The 23636-nt window shown below is 43.2% G+C and overlaps 1 protein-coding gene across 11 annotated transcripts in view; it reads right to left on the reverse strand.

Moving 5' to 3' along the window:
- The window catches only part of TRIM67 (tripartite motif containing 67), a 34895-nt gene extending 11265 nt beyond the window's left edge, over nt 1–23630 (reverse strand). For 2 of the 11 annotated variants that reach the window (XM_039707767.1, XM_039707765.1), the window contains exons 1-7: nt 23443–23630; nt 22665–23337; nt 17386–17481; nt 13365–13487; nt 12038–12148; nt 9724–9877; nt 2160–2317 (exon numbers count right to left, since the gene is read on the reverse strand). In XM_039707767.1, the coding sequence (XP_039563701.1) occupies nt 2160–2317; nt 9724–9877; nt 12038–12148; nt 13365–13487; nt 17386–17481; nt 22665–23337; nt 23443–23576 (1449 nt within the window). In that variant the 5' untranslated portion in view covers nt 23577–23630. Of the gene's footprint in view, nt 1–2159; nt 2318–9717; nt 9878–12037; nt 12149–13364; nt 13488–17385; nt 17482–22664 lie in introns of all 11 variants that reach the window. The other 9 variants (XM_039707770.1, XM_039707768.1, XM_039707763.1 and 6 more) reach the window with 8 other exon arrangements.
- Nucleotides 23631–23636: the final 6 nt, after the last annotated feature.

The following is a 23636-nucleotide window of genomic DNA, read 5'->3' on the forward strand; positions in this document are numbered from 1 at the left end:
CACTAAGCAAACCCCTCAGATCCCAGTTTAGTAAGACTTTAGTAATGCCTAGGAATAGTTCTGATGGTTAAGGCTCTTTCATATAAACTCAAAAGGATGTGATGAGTAAGAAAGGAATTGATTAAGTTTACAGCAGGACATATGTTTGTCCTTTTTGCTACTATGGTGGCTGCTACAAACAACAAAATCTCACGGGTCCTGAGTTAGCTGGTGATCGTTCATGGAGACAAAGAAGAGTTTTAATGTAATAAGTTAGTTTACCTCCATGTCATAAGATATGCTGACTGTGAAAAAAATTTTGTATTCGTTGAACAATTCTCACATTTTCTAATCCACTTCATTCTTACCACTGTTCACTGCTTTGGTTTATGCAGGTTGATGGTCTCTGCTTCAACAAAGATGTTCTTTAGATCCACCCATCAAATACTGATAAATTGCAGTCAATGTCTTTGCTTTCAGATATAGAGTTCTCCATTTAAAAGGTCAGCAGACCCTAATTGGAATGGCACTGCTGCGAAGCCTGCTTTTTATCTTTTAATGGGTAAAACCAAGGATGTTTCTACTTCAGCAAGCAGAACATTCCCCTTAGAAGTTATCACCTCACATTTTTAAGAATTGAGATGGGTTTGTACCTTTTTCAATCCAAAACCTTAACATGATGTTGCTGCCAGTCCTAAAACCTTTGGCAGTACCAAAACTCACCCACACAGATGAGCTTGGATAGCACCAGCTCGAAATGTTGTTATTCACAAGACATGAATACCACTTTAAAAGGTTTATCCTGGATAAACGCCCACACAGATGAGCTTGGATACACACCAGCCCGAAATGTTGTTATTCACAAGACATGAATACCACTTTAAAAGGTTTATCCTGGATAAACTGGATAAAAGATACTGGAATTCTAACACTTTATTTTAACTCTTCATTCATCACACACTGATAACCCTCTTACCTACTAACATTGACTATATTGGCAGCTCTCAGCAGCCATTCACAAAAGTACCTTTTCACACTTTCAGTAGTGGAAACCAGGCTCTTCAAATCCCTGTGAAATGTTGCATGGACCAAGGAAGTGAGGACACCCTACAAAAACCACAACGTCCTCTAAAATGCCCTGCCAATATTGCTGCCTCTTCTGATGAGGGGAGTCCAAATCAGGCACTTTTGCTGGCTATGGGTGTAGTGGTTTGGCAAATTCTTAGGTGGATCCATGCCAGGACATTTTCAGCTTGAGAACTCTTTAGGTTTCCAGGGAGGAGCCAGTTTGCAGCTCCCAGATAAATGCCATCACAGTTTTTTGGCAAAATTCCCTGTTTGTGAAGGGAGCAGCTGTACTCCACAATGATGTCTAGATGCTTTCAAGACACCAGCCTCTAGGGAAAGCAATGGGCCAGCCTGGTCCCCAGCAAGATGAGCATGAAGCCTGCCTGAGGTAGAAGGGCCACAGCTTCTAGAAGGATATGGCTGGAAGAAAGCTGATTGAATTGCTTCTCTAGTTCATTCATCAGGATGTGTCAAAAAAGTATGGGAGCCCATAAGCACCCTGCACCTGCAACCAGGAGCATCACATTGCGGCATCACCCAGAGGATCTGGAAGGACAGCACTTGGGAAGCCTTTCTACATTTATCAATTCCATCACAGCATGACAGTGGAAAAAGTTTCCACCAGCCTGGCCTCCCGGGAGAAAGATTTAGAAACCCTGTATTTTTATGCAGCATCATATTTTTACTCAGAAAATTAGGAAAGACTGAGTTGCATTTCTGGACCTAGAATGTCAGCTGTTGAAACAGGGTGCAATGGACACATGAGAGTAAGGGCTTCAAAGCAATTTCTGGTTTGTGCAATGAACCACTTCCAGCTTCTCATATTCAGCAGGCTCATACGGAATTTTCTATTCTGGAATGCACTGGGCATACCTCAAGGCCCTCTTTCCCAGAGTCCTGAGAACAACCTTAAACAAACTTCCTACCTAGGCCAGTGGTCCTTCTATTAAGCAGGATCTGCATTGCTTTCTCCACCAGCACAATGGAGTTAGGGATGTTCTGACAACCTAATCTTCCCTACCCCTCTCTCCACCCTCAGACAGAAACAAATTCATATCTGGAGGAAACTCACATACAAAGAAACACAAATAAATGCTGAATGAAATTCTCACTCGGAATTGGCCACCGTCTCCATCATCAAGTTCCAAGATGTAGCCCTCCACTGGGTTGTGGCTCAAAGGTGGCATCCTCCAGGCCAATGTCACACTGTTGTTCCTGGTGCAACACTTCTCCAGCTGCAGTAATGGAACGGGTGGCACTGAAACAGGAACTGGGTACAGGTTAGTGTAACTCTGCCTGACCCCATTAGTCTGTGCTGTGAGCACTAGGGCAACTGCTCCTTTACCTCCTTCCCCTCGCAGGGGAGCCAGTGTTTGCTAGGAAGAGAGTCTATTCTCTTCCCAACAAACAAAAGGCAGTAAAATTACATAACAAAATGTTGTTACCCAGTTAGACAAATCATTTCACTGAAACATGTAGACAGAAACATATCTGGACTTGATTGTCATGTAAGAAATAGAGTCTGGGGAATCCATGTGTGGTTTCCTTTCCAGGAGTCACTGTCTGGAAGAATTATTTTTCACACCAGAGCACCCACTGTCCCCAAAAGGAGGGGCAGGGGGTGTCTCAGGCCATAGGGTGGCAGAGGCAATGCTGCCAGGGAACCCAGTGCATTAACAAAGAATTGGGTTAACAAGCAGAGCAGCCACTTCTCCCAGCACAGCTGAGAGACAGCCTGAACTCCACCAAAAGCAGGAAAACAATTCCTCACTACCATTGTGGGGGGTTTTAAAAATCTGATTTACTACCCCTCCCTCTCCGCCTAGTTTTTTATCAAAGACACCTTGGATGTGTTATCTTTACGGCAACCATGCTTAAAATAAACTGTTGAAGCAAATTGTTCTGTTTGCAAACTTTATCTAAATCCCATGGTTCGGGTAGCAAAACGAACTTCTGCATCACAGGAGACTCCTCATGGAAATTACAAATGCAAATTTTTCTACCAACATGCCTTTTCAGTCACTTGCTTAGAAGAAACACCAAGAGACTGTTTACCAGACCAGCATCTTAAAAATAAAAAGAAACAGAGTAAAATATTCAGCTGTGTCTCTGTGGGAAAGACACCTCAATCCAACCTCTCCTAAACAAAACTAAACTCTCACTGTTCACTCTTTGCTGGCAATTATAAAGTGAAAATTTAGTCTCCTGGATAGACCTGATATGCATCTTATGCACTGTTGAAACCATATAGGTTAAGTAGAATGCAAGTGATGCACAAAGCCTGCCTGGTCTTCTGCCCAAGGCTAAATTTTACCATTCAATATCTCAATATCTTTTCTGCTGAGAGCTCTATCATGTCTTAGAAGAAACTGAGTGCTCTGAGAATTCACTGGTTTAATAATATCGGTTTGCTCTTCTTTTATCTACTCTGCTTTGACCCTCTAGTTTATTTTCCTCCTTCTGTCTGTGTGAGAGCTAAGCCCTTGAGCTGTTCCTTTCGTCCTATTTTATGTTTCTGGATAAAAGAGGTTCATGTTCTGTGTACCAAGCAGACTGTGGGAAAATGGATGCTACTGTGTGACAGGGCTGAGGCTTCACCCCCACTTTGGAAGTGACTCGAAAGTCAACATCACACTTGTGATAAACAGCACAGAAGCTACCACGGCTTTCCGCTGGCATTATCCATCACCACAGTGAACGCAGATGGTTGGTAGCCCAGAAGAATGAAACAAAGGAGCTTTATAAATTAGCTCTTGAAGGTTTTTCTGTGAAAAGGAAGCCTTGTTCCTATCCTTGATATTTAAGGATGATTCAGAGGGTGTCATAAATAAAAACCTGCTTGTTTTCTCACATGGAAAGTTCAGACTTTCCTCCAGGAGACACTGTGTCTGGAGAAGTCACAGAAATGTGACAAGAGTCAAAAACCTGAAAATGAGGAATTCAGAGCAATGGGATTTCTTAGGTGAACCATTTTAAGTTTAGAGTTTTGTCTGTGTTTGTTAACCTATGTATTCCTGCTGACTGACGAGCCTGGGAGAAGATAGGGCTCTATGAGCCATCCACACTCCTGACACTTTTGCTAGCTGGTTAACCCTCTCAGGAGGCATTTTTCTGATCCTCCCCATTTCTGAGACTCCTCCTGGCAAGACTGGCTGAAAACCTAATTTCTGCAGTTTCTAAGATGCAAAACAGTTAATGTCCCTTCACATCTGAATAAACCACTAACCTTTTCAACCTCTGAAAAAAACCTCATAACTCCTAGGAACACTGATAGGAGGCTTCCAAGAACTGTTCATTTAAAACTGCTGAAAAAAGCAGAGTTTTTGTGGGAGGGTATGTGTTTTACAATTTCCCCTTAACTATGTAAACAGGAATGCTGCCTAGGAATAAAATATATTTTCATCCAGTAGAGTGCTGTTGGTCGCACTTCCCAGGGGAAGGGTGAATTTTGGCTCAATGTGTGAGAGTCTCACATTTTGTGGGTAATCCATATCAGCCTCCTGCTCTCTTTGATCCAGCCTGTGGCCTGAACTGCACAACTCTCCTGAAGGAGAGGCAAGAGGCTCCTGCCAAGCAGCTGTGCAGCATTGCTGCATGATGCTCTCTGTGTCTGACCTCCTGCTTCCTCCACTGGATGTGGAATTTGATCTCAAATTCCCCATGTGAGGAGAAAAGATGAGCACAATCATAGAAAAGTGTGAAGTGAGTTGAATAATCAGGATACCACTGTATACTTCACAGCAAAAAGCAATGGAATAGGACTAAGGAAAGAAAAAATATAGGCTAAGTGCCAGGATAAAAAAAAGACTCAGATGTTAAATTACAGTTCTGTCCCACTTCTTGACCAATTTAAAGTTCTCAAGAGATCTTATGGAAGGAAAATATTAAAAATATAAAGGGAGAAATTATACTGCATTGGTGCAGCGGGACTTATTAGTGAGTCTGAACGATGTCCTGCAATTTTAAAAGTGCTTCATGCAGGTCACTCTTTGATAAGAAATGTGACACTGACTAATGTCTCTTGTCAAAGGAGTAGTTCCCAAAACACATTGCTCAATGCATCTCATGGTTGATCAGTCCCCTCAGAGGGTACAGTAGGGCTGCTCTAAGATGTTGTCTTTTGTCCTCCTGACAAGCAAGTGGTGCAATGACGTCGTCCACCTTCCCAGACTAGTTTTTAAAGGACTAAATGCACCAACAGAATGGGATCCCCCAGAAACAGGAAAACTGTGACTTCCTCCAAAACTGCAGTACAGCCCTGGAATATCTTGAGTCACTGCTGTAGCAAGTGCCTTACAAACAGTGTTAGGAGAGAAGGAGAGACCACAAGGAGCTGAATGCATGACACAGAGCAGAAAAAAACCGAGGTAAAGCTTAAGATGAAACAGCTGTCCTTTAATTATCAGGGCATACACTTATACCTGGAGAAGCAGAGATTTGTGGCAGACATGTCTGGGGAATCTTCATGGTTTGCAGAAGAGGGAAGGAGTCACTCAGGATAAGGAGGTATAAGGGGTATATGAATGAATGTTCAGAGGTGGTACAGAAAAGTAGAGTAGCTATATATTTTCCTCTTTTGTATCTAGTCCAGTTTTTCAACCAATGAAGACTGCATGCCAGTTACAGCTGTGTGAACAAAACAGACCCAGAATGTGCATTTGCCTGTGCCAATAGCTCTAACGGAGAATATGTGAAGTACACATTAAGCCAGGCATCAGAGGACAGGAATTTTGTGACAAGGTACTCTGTAAAAGCAACAGAGAGAAGAAAACATGAACAGAGAAAATTATCTGGGAAAGCTCAAAATGCCAGCAACTACTAGAGCTGTGTGAGTGTCTCTCAGGTCAGCTGGCCCAGCGAGTGTGGGACTCAGTGAGACCCTTTGATCAACATGACTGCCTAAGCATTACTTCTACACCTATCACATCTCTGCACATTTAATTTGCTCTCAGATTGCTTCTTCTTTCTGTAAAAAAGAAAAAGAACCCTATGATCTTTATTTTTTAGATGAGCTTTAGATCTGTGCTTATAGAGAATGCATCAGTAATGTAAATGAACATGTCATCAAAGCAAATGCAAAGTGATTTGTTCTCATTTTCATTCTTTGTCTAACACAGTGAATCAATGTTTACTTACAAGCATGCTTTCACTCTAAATGACCCATGCAAGCTCAATGAGGTTGAATGAGGCCAGAGTTTGAAAAAAAAAAAAAGAAATTCAGTCATGTACTAAGCACTGATAACATTAATACAGTATTACATTGCAAAGCTTTTGGAAAAAAAAACCAAAACAATTTACAGGTGGAAAAGCCATGCTTGCCCTGTTCTCCTAGATCTCCCCAAAACTTCCTTTACAGATCATTGACATCTTTAAAGCATCTGCTCTTGTCAGATCAACCAGTAAAATGACTGCATAACACTCACCTCAACACCAATTTTTGGCAAAGACTGATGACTTTGTGTGCTGGCATAGGTAGGATTGAAGAAAGAGGGGCAGATGTGAAGCAACATACACATTTTTTCTTTGTGAAACTGGATGCTCAGAAATATGTAAGTCACAGATTCACATATTGTATGATTGGTTAGTTTGGAAGGGACCACAGGGAGTCATCTGGTCCAACTTCCTTGCTCAAGTGACATCCTGGAGCACATGGCACAGGACTGTGCCCCTACAGTTCTTGAATATCTCCAGTGAGGGAGATACCACAACCTCTCTGGGCAATCTATTCCAGTGCTCATGGTGATAAACAGCAAAACACCACCATGACAGTGGAGCTTCTCCTTACAGTCAGCAAAGGGATGTTCCCAATCAGTTTGGGCACTTACTCCTGAAATGCTGAGTTGGTTACTCTGTGATACCTGTATTTCTAGATGCAAGACCACTCTGCATGAGAAAATGCAAATTGTGCATCTGAAGAAGGCCAAATCATGCCTGGCAAATTTGGTGGCCCTCTATGACAGAATAACAACAGTGGCAGATGAGAGAAGATGATCTGGTGTCACCTACCTGGACTTGTGCAAAGCATTTGACACTGTCCCACATGACATCCCTGTCTCTAAAATGAAGAGACAAGAATTTTAATGGATGGACCTCTCAGCTGATAAGGAATTGGCTGGATGGCTGCACTGAAACTGTATGGTCAATGGCTTCATGTACTGTGTCCATCTCCAGGGCCCCCAACATAAGAAGGACATGGAGCACTTGGAGTAGGTCTGGAAAAGGGCTACAAAGGTGATCAGAGGGCTGGAGCATATCTCCAATGAAGACAGGCTGAGAGAGCTGGGGTTGCTCAGCCTGCAGAAGACTCCAGGGAGACCATATTGTGGCCTTCCAGTACCTAAAGGGGGCTACTAGAGAGCTGGAGAGGGAATTTCCACAAGGGCATCTAGTAATGGGACAAGGGAGGATGGCTTCAAACTGAAAGAGAGAGGGTTTAGATGAGATATTAGGAGGAAAGTCTTTACTGTGAGGATGGTGTGGCACTGGAACAGGGTGCCCAGGGAAGCTGTGGATGCCCCTTTCCTAGAAGTGTTCAAGGCCAGGCAGGATGGATCTCTGAGCAACCTGATCCAGTGAAAAGTGACCCTTCCTGTGAGAGGGGTTGGGACTAGATGATCCCTAAGGTTCCCTTCCAACCCAGACCATTTTATGATTCTTAAATAATGCAGAGTTGGTTGAGGTCATAGAATAAAGTGTCAGAAAAAAAAAAGGCCAAAGTGCCAGACTGAGAAGTTCGAATGGAAATAGACTTGCTGTTGTAAATGAAGAAAGATAAATACATGTCTGTATACTAAACACTCCCCAATACCTACCATTGCTAGTTTGGAACTGGTCAGTGGCTTGTTCTGCTTGGGCACACAGAGGTGTGAAGGGGAGTAATGCCATCCCTTAAGCACCTTAAGGAATGGTGGTCAGGTTAACACCCTTTCCACTATTCTTTGCACGGTGTGTGCATGATCACACTGGTTGTGCTGACCAACCTGATGGGACAACCAGACAATCCTGGTCAGGACCAAGACAGCTCAAGCAAAAGCCCTTTCTGAGGGCTAACCCTGCCTCTGGGGAACAAAGTCCAAGGGTGTTTGGAAGCTCTGCACAGGTTTGGGCTGCAAAAGTCCTGTCTTCTTCTCTGCCCCTCAGATTGTGTCTAACTAAGCACCAGATTTCCCTGCAATCTTATGATAAATGAGAGCGTAGCAGATAACACTACAATTCAAAAAGCACAAGTGAATCTGGCTCAATTAAGGTTTTGTAACTCTTCAAGCTTAAAACCAGGTGGATGTCCACAAGCCAAATACCTAAGCTGCTCTCACCTCAGGTAACCTGTGGTTAATAGCAATCTATGTGACTAGTTTCACCAAATTTTTCCTGTTTGTAAAGGAGAGTTGTGGGAGATTAGCATTAAATATATTTCACAATAAACATGGCTAGCATTAAACATAAACTGATTTTAAAAAGACACATGCAGACAGCATTCAGAGGAGTTTTATCAGTGTTATTCCTTCTCTTTTGACTCCACTTGCCTGTCTGACAACATTTCAAAGGAGCAGTTCACAGATGTTTATTGAATAACTTTAACACAGCCTGTTTATGCCAAGATGCAAAGCATTCTTGGTGAGCAGACTCTGGCCTTTAACTGTTTGTACATTGTTTCTCCACATATCCGCCAAATTATCCACCCTAATTACTTCATCTTGGGTGTCTTAGATGCAGAATTAGGCCCAGAGAGAACACATAAGTGGAACAAAGTTCTTTATGCTTGCTCAAAACAGAACAAAAAAAGCACATCTGACATCACTACACGAATATCCTTAACTCATTCGCTGACTTCTGGCAGCCTCTATCCTGTCACCCACATGTATAATTAAGGCTTGAATCACCACTGAGAGAAGCTAATGACATCATTCCCAGGGACCACAATGGCTTTCAAATCCTACTCTTCTATGGATCTGTCTAATTCTGATGCAGTTCTCAGCCTGCTCCACATAAACTATTAAAAGCTCATTATGTTAATTTTCTTTTTTTTATGTCAGTGACATGTCCTGTTTATCAGCTTCTTCTTTTAGATACATTTTAAACCTTAGTTCCCTCTAGCTTGTCCATCAGAATTATCCAGATACCTGGAACCATGGAATGGTACAGCCGTGGAGGTACTTTCCCCTTGTAACTCTCTTCCTCATGATTTTTTTTTTTATTAAGAGAAGTTAAATGTCAAAGGCTGGGGTTTTTTTCCCTTATTCAAGCATGTGTGTGTGTAAGATTTGTCTTCTACTTCAGTTGTTTCTGACAAGATAGGGGTAATTGGTATCTTGAATTAACCATGTCCATAAACCTAGGAATGCTACAAAATGGCATGAAGTTTCATGCAGCTCATGTCTTATGAATCTTCAAAGTCCTACTCTGAAGAAGCTATCTTTACAGATCTTTAAGTGCATCTGATATTTCTATCTGAGCTTGTTCAGTTCAGATAGAAATACCAGATGCACTTAAAGATTATACATGTGAGGGGAGCACACCTTTCCAGGAAACACCTGAAATTGCCTGAAAACCTTTTAAAACTATCCAGCAAATTCAAGTCATTCCTCTTTCCTCCTTTGGTGTCCTCACACCTCCCAGCACTGTTTCAACACATGCATGAAAAACAGGAAAAGGAAAATCATAGAAGCTCACCCCTACATTTCATCTGAATAAAATCCAGCTGGTGAATTGACTGCAGTAAAGGTTCACTATCCAGAGTCAAGTCAAACTCAGCAGATACTTTCGGCTCCAAGGCTCCTTTGACCCACTGTTCCTGAGATACCTGAACACGCTTGATTAAAGCATCTGAAATCTGAAAGAGAATACCAGGTTTATAATGAAATGGCAGACACACACATTAAGAGTGACAGAATGTCTGTGAGATCCAGCACAAAGGAAACAGGATTAAAGCAGCAAAACAGATGAGATGGGATCTGGTCATTTTGGGGTGAGGTCCATTTAGGTTGCATCCTTTCATCTTGTCTTTTCAAAATAAATATCATATTAGGCAAGGAAAGTAAAAACTGCATTTATAAAGCCTGTTAAGATTATGTTGTGTATCATGCCTTTGAATGCCACATTTAATTCTGTACTCTGTCCTCTGATCTGCATGGTCTACTTTTGCTCTCCTGTTTTAAAAGAAGTTGCACAAAGAGAGGTTTAAATGTTTGAGTCTCTTCATTCAGCAGAGATGATTCAGTGGATGAAAGCTAAAGGATTAAAAAAAGAAAATGGTAGGGAAGGTGTATATTACTCACAGTGAGGGTGATAAATTGTCAGATGGATTTTCACATATATGATGGATTTTCTACCATTACATCAAAACTGAATTTAATTTTTAAAGCTTTGCCCTAGCTCAGCCCACAGACAATCAGACCAGAAGTCAAACTAAAATGATCACAACAGACCCTTCAGGAAGTTAACTCCTGTCTCTGTGGAAATCAATGAACTCAACTGTCCTTGAGTTCAGTGAAGCTGCCATTTGGATATCTGGAGTCCCTGACAGTAAGTCACAGGGAGTAGAATTTTTTTCTGGGTATAACAGAGAGAGTTTTCCGTTTTTGCAGGAATAGGAATTTGGATACTTTTCCTCATTACTTTTATTGAGGACACTCCTGTCTGAGCCCCTGCATCAACAGCTCCTAATCAGCCTGTGCAGTAGGTGGAGGAGCATCCCACAACGCCTGCAACCTCAGAGTCACTTACTGGGATGCTGGATCCCTTGGCCATGTCTCAATAACCTGGCTGCAGGAGTAGTTGCTCAAAGTAATGCAGTGCCTGAGTGTCTGCTCGCTGTCTTGAAAGCATCATTAGATATACCAGGAAAAAGTAAAAACAAAAATGGTGTGTGTTTTTTTTTAAATAACGGGGGCTGCAAAAACTGAAGCCACAGAAGTTATAGGGAAAATAAGCTGAAAAGAAAGTAAAGCATGTATCTAGATAGCATGTAGGTAAGACCTAAAGGTTTTGTTTGTCCTGTAGTGTCCAACCAATAGCCTGTTAAAATCTGTGTAACCTTGACATTAATCTACACCACACATTCCCCTCTCTCGCCTGAGACCAGACATGACAGTAACAATCAGTCTGGAGTGCTAATAGGTTTAAGTTGGCTAATTCTCATCCTGTTTTTTTAGGGATGCTCTGACAAACCCCTGACACTCTATGCATTCATGTGTGCAAGTAATTTTGTTTGGTGTACCTTTCTTTTTAGGAAATAAATAAGGCAACAAAACTACTAGGGCAAAATAAAGTCATTAATAAACATATAAGAATAAATTAAGCAAAATAATTTATGTGAAAAAACACTGTTATGTTTTGTCTCATTAATAGACATTTTCACTGTTTGCACCTAAGAAACAATATCCTGCAAGTTAAGGCAATTATTGGCTAGGCCATATTTGCAAAGAAAAGGTACCTGGAGATGCCACAGGTCTTGATGCAACAATCTCAGCGAAGCAAAGCTACATGCAGCCCCTTCAGACTAGATTTCCTTACAGGGGAGGTGCTGAAAGGACTCTTTTATGTGGGAAAGCAAAAGGGACAAGCACAAGGGGGAGAAGTACTACTCTGCTCAGTCACTGACCTCTCCAAAATAATCAGAGAGCTCTGTGAGGCCCTGTGTTGGGTTTCTCAGATGAGAATAAAATAATGCTCTGCAAAAAGCTATTATTAGCTGCATAGCATCTTTCTCAGCCCGGAAGGAAGGGCTGGCAAGAGGAAAGATATCAGGAGTTGGGGGAGTGGTGTGACCACTAACTCCCCACCTCAGACAGGGTGCAGCTGTTAAAGCCATCTCTTTGCTGGGACACTAATGCAGTCACCAGGCTCTCTGAGTTTTTAGACAGTACTTACACGAGTTAAGGTGAGCCTGCCTTGAAGGTGGAAGGGGCTGATTAACAAAGCCACACATTTTTAGACTTAGGTTTAAAGTATTTTCTTTTTTTCTGCCCCAGAACATTAGGAAGAAAATTACCTGTAAAAACCCAGAGGGATCATTTTCTTTGATAACCTCTAAGCAGTATTCCATCAGCCCTGTTGACTGGCGTAGCTTCAGTGTACAGTGATTTATCTGGTCCCAAACAACCTGGAAAACAAACATCAGTACAGTTCTGTGACTGCCTCAGCTTGCAGTGAATTGTATAAAATTATTTCAGAAGAGACAAGGAATGGGAAAGTGTGTTAAATCTATGCTTAATTTAGCTGCCATATGGCCACTGCCGTATCTCCATCAGCTTCACTCACTTGCTCTGTATTGTAAATAGTGATAATTAGCTTGGCAAAATGTTGTGCACAGGGAATCTCAATTTTCAGAGCAGATTAATTTCTCAAAGATTAGGCTTGCTTGGGGCACAGAGGGCACAGAACATATCTCTGCATTTGCAGTGATCACATTTCCAGTCACACTTTCACTAGCATCTGAGCTTTTAAGATGTCCTTCACTTTAGAGGCAAACTGCTGGAGTGGTTTCTCGCAGATCATACCCTAACATTCTCTTCACAATTTATCATTGAACCTGCTCTGATTAAGAACACATTGCTGGAATTAAGAAATTCCATTTTTCCAGATTTTGGCCTTGATTCTGCTGCCACATGGCTGTGGACTAGATCTAGTAGCACTGTAGGCCAACTCGTGACAGCAATAAACTGCAGGGTTTGCTGTGCTGTCAGCAGTATGTCCAAAGTGCTGGCTCTTGTTAAGCAAGCTGAATGCTGATCTCAGGTTGATTTTGTTAACTGATATGTTAGATAATCCATTTCACTTTTTCCTTCTGTCTTAGATACTTTTAAAGCGAATGGCACCATAGTACCTCAAATCACATAAAGATCAGCATTTTAAGAAATGCATCTAGTTAAATATTTCTTGACTGCCACTTCATTCAAACACTTTAGATTTTTTCTTGCCATCTCCATTGACAGCAATTCTTTAAAATATTTTGAGTAGCTCATGTATTTCTGGAGGTGGCTTACCTGAATGTAAAGATTCGAGGAGATATCAAAATCACAACTCTTTACTTTGGCAGAAGGTGCCAAAATCCAAACCACTGATAAGCACCTCTCAAAAGACTGCCCCAAACCATCAGATAAATAAAGACTGATGGCCTGATTCAACAAACATCTGAAGTATATCCATCATGTAATGTGCACAGGCACAGTTCCATTAAATGGCTGAACTGGAACCTGCTAAAGGAACTTTAGAATTTTGTCACTAGGAGATTTCATGGTGTAAAGGGTTGGGGAGCTTGACAAACCACACCAGGTATCTATCAGCAGCTGTGCTGAGCTGATGAGAGGAGTGCTCACCTTCAGCTTGTGCTCACGTTCCTTGGTGACCTTTGTGAGCAGTTTTGCCTTTTGCCGTGTTAACGCATCAACCAAAGCATCGCACTGAGCCACGAGACAGGCTTCATAATCCAACCCATTCTCCTACAACAAGGACAGAGTCACACCCATCAGAGACAGCACAGTTTGCAGCTTAAACTGCAAAGTTCATACCTGCTTTTCTGTTCAGAAAAAATTTCCTTTCAAGACCCTCAGCATTTTTGTTGCCATTCTGATTTCATTACAGCTGTACCAGTAATAGCTGCATGCTGGAAAATGAAACAATAACATGCCATGCCACAAATGGTCTTATTCAAAACCATGATTTACTGGCACTTTCCTGACAACAGATGTAGTACAACATAATGTAAATGCTGAATGTAACATATACAGTGCATACATACATAAGAGGATTCTGCTCCAATCTGTTTTAATTATCCCACTGTAGCAACTTTGAAATCACTGGCTCTGTACCACAGCAATTAGAACAGAATTATGGACCAGAATCTGGTCTACTGGCTTATTACAAGGAAATTAATGAGGTACAAAGCCCTAAGGTTTGTGTATTGCTTCGAGTACTTTTTATAAAACAGCTAGCACTTGGCAGTGGAGCTATGTACTTGATTAGCTTTTAAAAAAAGAGGCAACTTTCTATTCACATTATGGTAAAATTCTTTGCTAGGCAGAAACCAGCATGAGGTATACAACACTGAGCCTTTAGTAGGCTCTGGGAACAATTTAGCATTACATAAAGCCCTGGAACTGCTTCTGTAGTACCCGTTCAAAGGAAGACTCTCTCACCTCCTCTGCTCATGAGACTAAAAGGAGAAAATTTTCAAGCTCCTCTTCCAAGGAGATATTTAGGTGTGCTATCAGCTTTCCTCCCAAACACCCCAATTAAAAAAAGAAAAAAAATCATTAAATGTGAGAAGATTTCAAGCATGTACTGAAGGAGAAGCACCTCTTTGCTAAGACATTGTACTCCCCTAACTCACTACTATCTCTTAGCTCTTTTGCTTTTCTCTTTTTTCCTATTCATTTGCTTTGTCTTCTTTATTTTGAGTTCAAAATGTTCAGCACTGTACTCCCTTCCCTCACTGTGACCCGTGCATCCCATTCTCCAGTGACAGATGCAGGGTTGGTGTTCCCTGAGGAGCCCCCACTGCAGTCCTGGACCTGCCGGCGAGATGTGGGCAGGGGTTTATCTGGGGGTGGGGAGACACCAGACGGCTCAGTTCCTGCTCACAGGTTTGTCTTAGACTCTTCCTGTTTGCATCTCTTCCCTCCTCGGCTTGTGTCACACCCAGCTCCCCCTCCAGCCCATTTCCACCCCTGAAGTTACTCCTGAAGTGCTGGCTGTGCACAGAGCCTGAATCAGTTGGTGGATGTAGTGCATCATTTCTCTCCTCATTGTCTGCTCACACATCAAATGGGGTGTTTGGTGATATGCCTCCTTCAAGTGAGAAAGTATGAAATTGTTACAGCAGATGGGAAAATAGGAAAATCAGATCATGACAGCAACAAGGAGAAGAAAGCAACAGGAGTAATGAGGAACAGGCATCTGAAAAGAAAAGACCAAGAGATATAAAAGTGACCTCAGAGAAGAGAAAGGCAGGAAAAAAAATGGGGAAACAACAGATCTGCAAAGCAGAGAAAAGAAAAATATATTACTAATTTGCAAACTGCCCCAGGTAAGATGAAAGGGCAGTTCCTGATAGCTCTAGAAAACTCAGAGAGGAGATAAAGAGTGTGGATGGATGCCTGGTCTGCAGCGCATTGAGACAGGATAATAAAATCTACATATTGCTTGCTCTTTTGCGTAAAAGTATTACTAAAATACATTTTTGCTGAGGGGTAAATGTCCATATGTGAGGGTGGCAGCCATCATAAGATTTCTACTCTAAATAACCTGCTCTGAGATATGTATGTCTGTCTATGAACCTACGCACAAAGGCTATATCTGTTCCCCCACAAAATAACAGTACAAGAACTGGTTTTTGTCCAAATGTCAAAAGGTACAGACTGGCTCATGACACATCTAAACCCTTTCCCCTCGAAGAGTGTGGCTGTACCAAACCTGACTAGCAGGAGCATTCCCTGGTATGTGCTATCATCAAAGCTTGAACATCACATGAGAAGAGTGCAATTTGTCACGGGAGAAAACCATTCCAGGGAGCTCCTTAAGGGTTAAATTGTGTGGGTGATCATCTTGGAGCCCTACCCCAATTTTGTTTTACTTAGGAAAAGTAAAACAAGACTGGGCCATGGCTCCAAGATGATCAGCTTGATCCAAGATGATCACATAATATGCAGCTGATTAGTCCTGCTGTTTTGGTTTGCTGAAATTCGATGTTTCACTCAGGCTCAGGACAAAGATTGGCTCAACATGTGAGGGTCAGATTCAAATTTGAGCCCAGACTTGGCTAAATGTTAGAGGCTACTGCTGGATATAATTTTCTCTTCTGAGCTCTCCTCTAGCATTTTAAGTAACAAACAGCATCAAATAAATGGCTTGGTCTTTTGATCCAATTGTAGCAGTTCCCTTATGCAGAGCAATTTGGCAGTGATTTTATTGAAACTCATTAAAGGATTTTACAGCATAGTCATAAACAGTCATAATAGGCCACTTCTAGGTTTCAGGAGGGAAAAATACATTTGTAATGGAGCTAGATGACTCAAGAAAGATTGGTGATAGCCTACTGTTTTGGATGGTTTATCCCATCCTAAAACAGCTGTTCATACCTACAGGAAGAAATAATCTCTAGAGGTGCCTGTCTTTTCTCCTTGGACATTGAAAGAAGTCTAAATGAGTAGACTACATAACTATATGAGCTACATAACTTATTACATGGCTAAGCCAGCTGAGAGAAGCCTCACACTATAGCCAAAATACAGCACAGTGCCAGTCAGTGGCTTTGCATCGGTTTCTTTCAGTTAAATGTCCTTTAATTTTACCAGTTTCTCATTTTGGTGTGCTCCCTTCCCCACGTGGCTGTGGGAGACTGTGAGGGTGTGTTGTTAGGCTGCCCTGAGGCAACCCAAGAGCTTGGGCATCTCTTGCGGTACAAATTCATCCTCTGGGGTTTTAAGAGGAATACTTTAATGAATAACAAACCTTTTGTATTTCTGCTTTGGTTTTTTGTTACTAACAAGCGCAGGACCTATTGATGAAAGATGAGCAAGCAGCAGAGTGGGCTACTGAAGAGCAGGTGATGCATATCCCATCACTTCTGAGGAAGTGCAGCACAAAACAAGTGTCCCGTCCTGAACACTCAAACTAGAGTGGCACATTTCCAGGTACACTCTGCAGGGCAAGAAGGACCTTGAGGATCATCTGACCTCTAGCACTGATGAGTCTAAATTTGATTGAAATTAAGGCTTGTTTCATTTTGGGTTTGTGCCCTCAATTACTGCACTCACTATGAGCTCTTTTTCTGACTATTAAATCTGGACAATTACAGGCATGAAAATAACTTACGCTCCAATAAATGCCACATTGATTTAGCAGCAGTTCCTTTTTTTTTAGTAGAATATTCCTGTATTTTTGAGTATGTGTAGGACATTCTTACAAGTACTCTAATAGGCAGGCTGACTGGATTTTTTGCAGAAATTGGTGCATTTTTAGGAAATGTAAGATGAAAAGCTAGCAGTAAATTTTGAATGTGTTAAAATGAGAATTTATCCTAAATGCCGAATTCAAGCAATTGCAGTCAGGGAGGAGCCTAGAAGCATGACTAATGGATTCAATCAAACACTAATCAACACAGCTCAGATGTCCAGTATTGAATATCAGCTTTTTGCAACAAACATCAAACAATCTAAAAGCTAAGAGGGGCTTGCAGGCATTATTTGATGAACAATTTTACCTAGCAAATCCATTCAAGAAAGGTCAGATGATTCCAGGAAATATGAGAATAGCATAGGAAACAAAGTCATCAAATAAATTATTCACACAGTTCTATTGATTACTGTATTATCAAAACAGATTGTATTCTACAGTTACCTGGATCTGCTGCAATAAATTTTTCAGCTGAACCAAAAATTCTTTCGCTTCCTTTGCTTTATCTGAAACACCATTTAAAGCCTGAGATAGCTGTGCCTGAAAGGGAGAAAAAAAGAGGACAAAAAAGAAAAAGTTAGTGATAAAATGCAAATGTTTTTCTTAGTAATCCTTGGATTTGATGATTAATAATGTGCTAAAAGGCTTACATGTATTCCAAATTCCACAAAGTGTTTCTTCTAGAAAAGAATAGTTAAGATTTTTACTGTAATCAGATTTAATGAGGGCGAAATATGCATGTGGGGGCAGTCAAGTATTTTGTCTGCATGTTCCACTTTATTGCAGCAACTTGGTAAGTCAAACACCTTTTTATAAAAGAGCTACCCACGTGTATAAGGAGGTAGTAGTCTTACACTTACACAGTAGCATCTGTCATGCTGAAAAATCCCCAAGTGCTTTCCAAAATGACACTTCTTTTTCATCCAAGTCTGAAATCTTTATAAATGTGGTAGATCCTACCAAACCTGAGATACACTAGGACTTTGAAGACAAATCTGCCTTCTCAGACTTCATAGTAATGTCCCTTTGGGGCTCCAGTTTCCCATGCTCCAACTCAACAAATGTTTCTGCAGAAGTTGGAATAAACCCTTCCTCTAAGTTTGACCAGTAAGGCACATAGAATATGCCTTTTTAAAGTCCACACTCTAGGCCTAACCTTCCCTTTCCTCAAATAACACCTGAGATCTCTAAGCTGAACCAGAGGCTTGTTGATGAACTTCCAGAACAGGAAGGAAACAGTGGTTTTGCCCCTGGCAGACCCAGTGATGCATTTTGGGGTCCCAGTGCTCTGAGCTGGAGGACCATGACTGTGAGAATGATTAACTCCCAGTCAACCCCAAATTTGTGCAGAATTTGCTACTCTAGATGGATCTCTATAAGTCTAGGAGTCCCAACAGGATTCACTAAGTGTACTCAAAGAACTGGCTGACGTCATTGCGAGGTTCTGCACCTGGGATGGAGCAACCCTGGGTGTATGCAAGACTGGGGAACAAGAGGCTGGAAAGTGGCCCCTTGAAAGCACATTAGTGCTAAAATCTAAATGTAAATATGCTTTACAAAATTAATTCATAACAAATGTAAAGGAAATACAGTGTGCCTATTTCTCAATGTCTGAGTCTCTGCTCTTTTTGTACACAAACCCTGTATTTCGTACACAAACCTGTAAATGCACAAAACCCTGAAATGATGATGTTTGATATTGACACTATGGGAGGCCATAGAAGCATACTCCAGGTCGATGAAAAAAATCTCTGTTTTCTGCGAGAATAGACAATCAGGACTTGAGGTCAGCTCTGCACAGTCTGACCATGTTTGCCAAAGTTTGAAGCACACCTTTTTTGATTGTACTTTATGTTCCACTCACAGGGCACATCTGAGCCTTTGATTTGTCAAGATGACACAGAACAAGGTGAAAGCAGCACATGACAAAGCAGCTGGGGTGTAAGCAAGAAAGAAATAGGTGGCAGAAACATTATATTCTCTGTCATTGACTGTCCTAACCAAACTGTTTCAGGGAGGCAAGAGTTCCTTTCTTTCAAATCAAAACCAATGGTTGGTCCCCACAAAAGTAAAACTTCCAGTTTCCCAATATCTGCACCAGCTTTCAAATCATCTCAAAGTGTATTTCACCAGATCAGAAGAGACAAAAGCAGTATGTGGGCATCACAGCAGCTGTAGAAAACCACCACAGATGAATTGTAAACAGCATATATACCAACGGCAATCAGCACAGTCACTCCTGGCTCCCTCCAGTCACAGAGAGCTGCAACAGAAACTCAACCATGTCACTGTCTAAAGGGCTCATAAGCAAATTGATCTGTTCATTAAAACATGTGGTTGCATTAACTTGACTGCAGCATGAGTAGAAGACCAGATTTCCATTTGTGAAACCCACTTAGAGATAATAGCTTTGTTTTTCCAATTATTGGTAAAAGACACCTTGCAAATCAGAGGAATTTAGTCACGCACTTCTCATTAAAATCAAGTGGAGCTACATGACTAAGCCCCCAGTAAACCAGCCAAGCCATAAAAATGCCCAGTACACCCAGAGCTGTCTTTCATACCACAGAAATATATATTGTAAGCCAAAGTAACAAGCTCCATTGACTGGGACAATTAATAACTTCTGACAAATGGTATTCCACCTGGTGTTATCCTTACTTTAATACCTGGTCTTGCAACCAATGATCTGAGGGCTGGAGATGGATACCAAGTTTCTATTTCCACCAATTACAGGAACACAGAGATCACAAGGGTAAGTAATTGAACCCAGATGGGCAGGGAAGACCTCTGATTTCAGGACATGAACCAGATAATGGCCATGTCCTTTGTCAACCAAACAGTTCATGCTCATTTAGCTTGCCTTCCCTCCATCTCTCTTTAGCAGCAGATTGACTATTGATTAGATAACCTTGTCCTGGTGTTGAATTCTCATAGAGCCCACATGTTTTTGAGAACACAAGTCTTTAGGTCAGGAAATAAAAGCAGGCATGAGGACTCCTACACTTGCCTGCCTGCCTAGCCTTCACAGATGGATCCAGATGAGGGAGTTTTCAGCATTTTGGTACATATGTATAATTAACCCTTTAGAATGGGCAGAGCTGCACTGTGTCCCCCATCATTCCTCATATTCATAAATGTGATTACAGTACCACTGTACTTGCTAAGAAGACATGAAAGGATTAAACTTCAACAGAAGACTAAGAGTTTTTCTTAATAACCTTGAACTGCTGGTCAGATGCACTTTTAAGGCAAGCGAATATAATGAAGTCCAGCTAAACCAGGAGATTTTCACAGATTTGTGCCATTGGAGCCTTGTTGTCATTTTACACCAATTTAACTTTGTAGAAGATACACACAGCAGTGCAATGGGGAGCCTGCACCACTAACAGGAGCCAACCAGTCCAGCACAGCTTTGGTATCAGCAGTGCAGCTGAGGGTGAGTGCAAATTTCTTTGCATGGCCTGCAGCACTGCCTGGACAAGGTTTTACACTCTGCAGTTTGCCATTAGGTCACTGTAATAAGGCCCAGACAAACGAGGAGCAAAACAAAGGGCTAACACAAGGAAGGCTTCTTGCTCTAAGAACAAACCTTTCAGCTGCCTCTACTAGCTATACCCGGAGCATCTGGAGACAACACATAAGCCTTAAATTACGTTTGGCGTACCAGTCAATGTAAGTAATTTATGGTTTGGCCAAAGTAACTGCAGGTTATAAACTTGTAGAAATTGCTGTATCAGAGAACTATTTCTAAGCAGAAGTATCTCATTCCAAAACAATTTATCTGAATGAATGTGAGATGATGCTTTAGGTTGCCTGGCTATACAGTTCCATTATATTTGATTTGTGCCAAGCACATTTTTCTGAAAAACAAAATATTCACAAGAGCATAATTTCAGAGTCCCCAGATTACTTAATTTTGAGGGTTTCTTTTCACTAAAATTTTGACATTGATTGAATATGCAAATAAAGAGAAAAATCAGTCACAGAAAAAATGATACCTCAGTCACAGAAAAAAATACAGTAAAAATACCAACCAAAAGGGTTTTTTTTCAATATTTGACAGTAGAAAAGAGAGAAATTTACTGATTCTGAACTTTGATTACACTGGACTGTAATGTTCCAAAAGGCAGCAAATAGTTTTAACTCAAGGTAGACCATAGTACATCACAAGCTGGTCTCTCATGCCCTCCAAAACATCAGCTGTGTTTGAACTGTGAACTCAGATCCTGCTCATCAGAACAATTCTGCTCAGAAGTGGATTCTGACACTGGGATACGAACAGCAGCTGCAAATGTTTAATCTGCAAGAGAACTTCTCTGCACAAGCACTCAATCATGTTAGGGCGCAAGGATGGCTGAGCTGCTGGCATAACATTCAAACTGAAACACTTCCAGAAGAAGTTTGTCTTTCTTTTTGGATGCATCAACAAAGGAGATCACCCCAAGGGGCATCTTCTTTGGATCTTAAAATAGAAAGCAATTTTTTTGTCTTGCCAAATACCCCAGCTTATCTTGCACTCAACCACTCCATGGCCGAGGGGTGATGAGACCAGTCCTGATTTTGACCTTTCCTGCAGTGTTTGAAAGGATCTCTCTGTGCTTTCGTTACTGCTAACTGCAAGCAGAGAGTAAAAAGAAGGAAATCCTGCAGCCAGCAGAGCTGGTCAAGTGCATAGCTGTGGGAGAAGTCCTTTAACACCAATACAGCAGGAAGCGCCAAAGGATTGTCCTCAGCTCTCAGGTATCGAAGTCCCCTCTCTAATATCATATGTATGAACTAATAATTTTTCCAGGGTCCATCATTCTCAGCAAGAAAGAACTAACTTCATACATATTTTCAACTTCTAAGGCCACATGGTTGCAAATCCTTATTTTTAGCAAGGAAAGCATGACCAAGTTACCCACCAGCTCTATCAAACCTCACTAAACCCCTGTGTAGCCAAGAAAATGGCTCTGACCTGTCCATAATGGAATCCAGGGAGGGGTAGGGAGCATCACTTGCAGGGAAGCATGAATCAGACAGTGACAATATGTGAATCAGAAGCACCTTTACTTGTCCCTAGTCCCCATCTACAATTCCTTATTTATCTTTGAAAATCCCTCCAGCCATTACTCTTGGCTTCTTTGGGAACCGAGTGGGAGGAGACCTCTTTAAGGAGAACACCCAGTGTCCATGATCATCTGTACCATGCTTTCTTGTCTAAAATATTTGGGTGGCTGTGAGCCACTCTCCCTCGCTGACATACAGTTGTGGCAGCTTGCACAGAGTCCTGGATGAAAGGAAGGTGGTGAAAAGAAGGAACAACCACCGTGTCTCCTCACAGGTAGGGGCTGCCACTGCGAGAGCATGGAAGGCTGAGGACAGGATGGCCAAGGACCCTGTGAAAGGCAAACAAGTTGGTGAGATGGACTTGCTAATTCCAGCTATCTGCCTGAGACCTGGTGGAACCTCACTGGTCAAGGAGAGGCCAACATGAGAGGGAGTCTGGGTTTTCCAACCCTGAGCAGCAGCTGCGGGGTCAGTGGGAAGTCAGGAAGGGCCAAAAACCTAAGAGCAGCATTCCGAGGGGAGAAAAGTCTGTGAGGATGATGGACATGAAGGACCTCTTGTCCCACAAACTGCAACTCGTTTTTGGGGCTTTGGGATGAACAAACCGCAGTGCTGAGCATCACCCCAGCTCTGGGCATCACCCCAGCTCCCAGCGGGCTGTCGGGACTCACCTTGTGCTGCTTCCACATGGCTCCCAGGGCCTTCACGTCGTGCTTGTTGTGCCTGCCCTCCTCCAAGCACTGGTAGCAGACGGGGCTGCGGCAGCTCACGCAGTACATGCTGTAGTTCTCCAGGTCGTGCTCGGCGCACGTCGGCAGCTTGCGGCCGCCGCCCGCCCCCTTCCCGGCGCCGTCCCCGCCGCCGCCGGGGGCGCCCGGCTGTGCGGGCGGCGGGGCCAGGCGGTGCTTGGCGAAGGGCCCGCGGGCCGGGTGGCAGCGGAGCTGGCATGCGGCGCAGTACAGCACCTCGCACTGCTCGCACAGCACGGCGGCCGGCTCGGGCGGGCTGCGGTCGCACAGCTGGCACTTGGCGGCGGCGGCGGCGGCGGCGCGGCCCTGCTGGTAGCGCTGCACGATGGCCTCCAGCAGCCGGTTGCGCTGGAAGCCGCGGAGCCCGCGCTGGTCCAGGGACGCGCTCCGGTGGCACTGCGGGCAGGTGAGGGAGGAGCTGGCGGGGCCCGCGCCCCGCGGAGCCGCCGCCGCCCCCGGGGGCGCGGGCACCAGCGGCAGCACCCGCACGCCATTGGGGGACTTCAGGCTGGGGGTGTAGGAGCCGTAGCCGCTGTCGGTCTCGCTGTGCAGGCTCAGCTTGTCCGCGTGGTCCCCGCCGCCGCCGCCCGCCGCGCTCTCCGCGTCCAGGCAGGCGGCGGAGCCCGCGGCCGCTCCCGGCGCCGCTCCCGGCGCGGCGGCGGGGGACGGCGCGGGGCCCCGGGAGTGGAGCAGCGGCGGCAGGTGCTGCTCGCTCTCCGGGGTCTGCACGGCGATGGTGCGGGCGCAGGGCAAGCAGACATTGTGCGAGCACGGCAGGATGATGGGCTCCCGGAACAGCGAGCCGCACACCGGGCACTTCAGCTCCTCTTCCATGGCCGCGGCGCGGCTTTGTGCGCGGGCTCCTCAGGCGGGCGGCGCGGGGTCGCCGCCGGC

Source organism: Passer montanus, unplaced genomic scaffold (genome assembly GCF_014805655.1).
Source record: "Passer montanus isolate IOZ18808 unplaced genomic scaffold, ASM1480565v1 scaffold2, whole genome shotgun sequence".
Classification (NCBI taxonomy): Eukaryota; Metazoa; Chordata; class Aves; order Passeriformes; family Passeridae; genus Passer; species Passer montanus.